This window comes from Sprattus sprattus, assembly GCF_963457725.1.
Source record: "Sprattus sprattus genome assembly, chromosome: 7".
Classification (NCBI taxonomy): domain Eukaryota; kingdom Metazoa; phylum Chordata; class Actinopteri; order Clupeiformes; family Clupeidae; genus Sprattus; species Sprattus sprattus.
In genome coordinates, this window is record NC_137926.1 from 21,809,133 (window position 1) to 21,813,271 (window position 4,139).

The window sequence follows — 4,139 nt, forward strand, 5'->3', positions numbered from 1 at the left end:
GGCTCTGATCTGTACGGCAGGCCGGGAGGGACATAACGAAATGAACGACTAAAGTAAAGACAAGACCATTTTCACAAGGTACATTGACTTGTGAGATCCCCATCAAAAAACAAAACAAAACAAAAAGCCAGTGTAAAAGTTCAGTTGCTGTTCCCTCCACACCCGAGTCTAGATATTTAACTTAAGAGACAACATGAAGGAGGAAAAAAAAGAAAAAAAGATGAACAGCATACGAAAGTTCCTTACGAAATTTGGCAAAAAATATTTTGGCAGTTTCAAAACAGAAGCACCCTGCACCCCCCACCCCAACCAAAACCACTCTCTGCCTCACTACTCTCCTGCCGTGAAACAGGGAAGCATATCTCTGCCTTACTACTCTCCTGCAGTGAAACAGGGAAGCATATCTCTTCCTTACTACTCTCCTGCAGTGAAACAGGGAAGCATATCTCTGCCTCACTACTCTCCTGCCGTGAAACAGGGAAGCATATCTCTGCCTTACTACTCTCCTGCAGTGAAACAGGGAAGCATATCTCTTCCTTACTACTCTCCTGCAGTGAAACAGGGAAGCATATCTCTGCCTTACTACTCTCCTGCAGTGAAACAGGGAAGCATAGCTCTTCCTTCCTACTCTCCTGCAGTGAAACAGGGAAGCATATCTCTGCCTTACTACTCTCCTGCAGTGAAACAGGGAAGCATATCTCTTCCTTACTACTCTCCTGCAGTGAAACAGGGAAGCATATCTCTTCCTCACTACTCTCCTGCCGTGAAACAGGGAAGCATATCTCTTCCTTCCTACTCTCCTGCAGTGAAACAGGGAAGCATATCTCTTCCTCACTACTCTCCTGCCGTGAAACAGGGAAGCATATCTCTTCCTTACTACTCTCCTGCAGTGAAACAGGGAAGCATATCTCTTCCTTACTACTCTCCTGCCGTGAAACAGGGAAGCATATCTCTTCCTTCCTACTCTCCTGCAGTGAAACAGGGAAGCATATCTTGGGGGCTGTGGCATCCATGGTGAGCCCATCAGATGGACATCACTCTACCTCCCCAAAGAGACAGAGAAACCCTTCAATGGGACCAGAGCAAAAGTTGTGACAGTGGCCTCCTTCAGCGAAAAAAGTACGAGATGTGAAAGGCAAGTGTTTAGAGGAAGCCATACACTCTTTACTGTAAAGAGGAACAAGTGCCAAGAAACACACACTTCTTAAAAAAAAAAAAAAAAAAAAAAGTGCTTTAGGGTTGCTGGCAGATATGCTGAACAGAAAAGTGACTTCCTCCACGATGATGACGCGATGGAAAGACGAGAGAAAAGGAGAGAGATCCACTGTAAACACAGCGGCACACAATAGTCCAACAATTGAATTCATCCCAAGAGCCAAGAGTTTGAATCCTATGAATAAAATAGAATAAAATATATGAACAAACTCTAAAGCAGAACCACATTGGCGTGAGGATGAGGGGATATGTAGGGGGTACCCTGTGTGAGAGGAGTGTGGTATTCGCTTAGGGAGGCATCGGGGATCAGCAGGCAGAGGACTGGGGCAGGGGCAGGGTCCGCTCATTCTTGCGCCCCCCATTCATGTGCGCGTACGGCTGGGTCTCGTCGAACGTCGGCCCAAGCACCATCACGGGCCCGTTGGCCGACACCTGTCCCGAGTGCTTGTCCAGGCCCAGGGCCGCCGGGGCCAGCGTTGGGGCGGGTGAGATGGAGGTGGGGGACGAGCAGGAGGGTGCCGAGGCCGTCGGGGAAGAGGGCCCCAGGGGCGTCCCCGTCACTGCCCCTGTCCCCTGGGCCGTGGGGATCGGCTGCGGGGAGGAGCTTGCGGGGGTTCCGGCGGAGACCGCCACGGGTGTCGCGGGCTGCCTACTGTTGACGGGGTCCAGGGGAACGTTTTCCATGTTCTCCAAGTCCAGCTCGAAGTCTAGCTCCTCGGTATCCGGGGGCCTTGTTCTCCTCGCTGTAGAAGAAGCTGAGCTCGCCGAATGGCGGCTCCAGCTCCTCCTTGATGCTGCTGATGATCTCCTGGAAGGAAGGCCTCATCTTGGGGTTTGTACTGCCAGCACATCCGCATCAGTTCAAAGCTGTTGGTGATAAACACACACACACACACACACACACACAGAAAGAGAGAGAGAGAGAGAGAGGAGAGAGAGAGAGAGAGAAAAAGAGAGAGAGAGAAAGAGTTTGATTTTACTGATATGGCATAAGTAATAGAATACATGATGAAAAGGAAGGACAAATGACAGTGGTCAACAGACTCTGCTATAGTGTTGAAAATAAAGGGGAAAAAAAGAAAACAGAGAAATCTATTCCTCAAGAACACAACTGGAGTGTCCTCGGAGTAAAGATGAAGTATGGTATATATACTGTATACATGGTGAACTCCGTGTTGCATAAATACACTACTTCAACCTACAGATGGCAGTCTTCACCAATGGAAGCAGCCGAGCTGGGAATGTCACATACTGTACCGTTGCGGAGAGATTCCAGAGCTTTCCGTAATCGATACCACCTCACCACCCCCAATCCCCCCCCCCCACAGAAAACACACATGCTTAGGTCTCACGTTGTGTGGCCGTGCTTTCACACAGACGAGTGAGCGAGTGAAGGGTTTTGCTCGATCATACATGCACGTGATGATAACACTCTGGCCAGAAGTGCGGAGCCGGAGCACTAGGGAACGTCAAAACAGTGCTATAAAACGGGAGAATCATTACAGCTCGGCGCTGTCCTGCCGGCCACATCTCAAATTATACACAAACAACGCTAAGAATACCCTTCCTCGTCTCGGGCTGGCTGTAAATGGATGCCTATGCGATCTCTCCTCTTTTTCCTCTCGCTCTCTTTCTGCCAGGACCCTCCTCCTTCAGGACAACTTGCTGAGTGGCAGTGCCCTCCTCTCGCTTCCTCTCCCGGAACAGGCCGCACTGCTGGGCACCCCGACAGCAGCGGAGCCATTCGGGGCAAGGCCCCTCCCAGCACTCAACTCACGTCACATTCTATACTGTGAGAGAGGGGCAGGAGGCTAGAGAAGGGGAGAGGTTGGGTGCAGCAGTGGTCTCTCTCTAGCCATGTCTAGGCCTAAATACATTGTGACCCTGTGTGTGAATTCTGTTGGTTCACACCAAATTCCCAGACTTCCCACAAGCTCAGAGAACAGCAAGCTCTGGGCCAGCTCCGGGCCAAAGATGGCTGCCGTCCAGAAGGGAAATGAGAGGGCAGAGGCCTGGCGCATGGCGTGCTCGTGAGTAACCTGTGCGCTCTGGTGTGGGCGAGGGAGGGGAGGGGAGGGAAATTCTTACGGGGCCATCTGTCACCACAGACCACTGGCACAGTGGTGGCGGCGGCGGCTCGCCGACGGGAACAAAAAATACAGCTATGGTAAATCCAGCCGGCCCTGTCATCAAACACACACACACACACACACACACACACATACAGTATATGCATACGTGCACGAACATGTATACCCCAATCAGGCACACATACCAAGACTTAACCACTAGGGCCTATGCTGATTGGAGTTCCCTTTTCTGATATCATTTTGAAGTGAATTAGCATCAGGCTCTACAATGACCACAACCTTTTTTTAACTGATCGAACGGATAGGTTCTCACAGTTGGCCCATTCATTCACTCACTCACTCACTCACTCACTCACTCACCTCACTCATTCATTCTTTCAATCAGGCTGGAGTCATCGGCGAATGCGTTTGACAGCTAACACCCAATGACTTCAGTGAGCACTAGCATGACGTGTCTAAATAAAGCAGTCCAAAGAGCACAGGACAGTACTCCTGTTTCAGAGTAGAACTCTATTGGGTAGCACCGCTAACATTCGCGTCACTTTTGCAATGCCGTGCAATCTGAGCTTTATGTGATCAGGAAGTGGTCTGTGAAGTCTCGGCACATGTGACATTTATGGTTTTTTTTCTCAAACACAATCCCTGCTTTTCTTTGCTCTTTTCTTTGCTCTCGTTTCTTCGCTTTCTCCTCCCTCTGTCTCATTCTCAGAGAGAAGTTCACTGCGTGGGTCTGATCGTCTACGTGTGGGCCAGATCGGTTTCAAAGCAAGCCGCGTTAGGAGTTGTGCTGCGACTCAGACACGGGCAGCAGTACAGACACCATGTGTTTGGCCC

General features: G+C 50.3%; 1 protein-coding gene across 1 annotated transcript in view; it reads right to left on the bottom strand.

Annotated features, from left to right (window-relative positions):
• Window positions 1-1,467: 1,467 nt before the first annotated feature.
• The window catches only part of igf1ra (insulin-like growth factor 1a receptor), a gene marked incomplete at its 5' end in the record, with an annotated part of 98,592 nt that continues 95,920 nt past the window's right edge, over window positions 1,468-4,139 (bottom strand). The window contains 3 exon segments of the mRNA XM_080841748.1: window positions 1,468-1,944; window positions 1,946-2,050; window positions 2,052-2,082. Of these exon segments, the coding sequence (XP_080697874.1) occupies window positions 1,522-1,944; window positions 1,946-2,050; window positions 2,052-2,082 (559 nt within the window). The 3' untranslated portion in view covers window positions 1,468-1,521.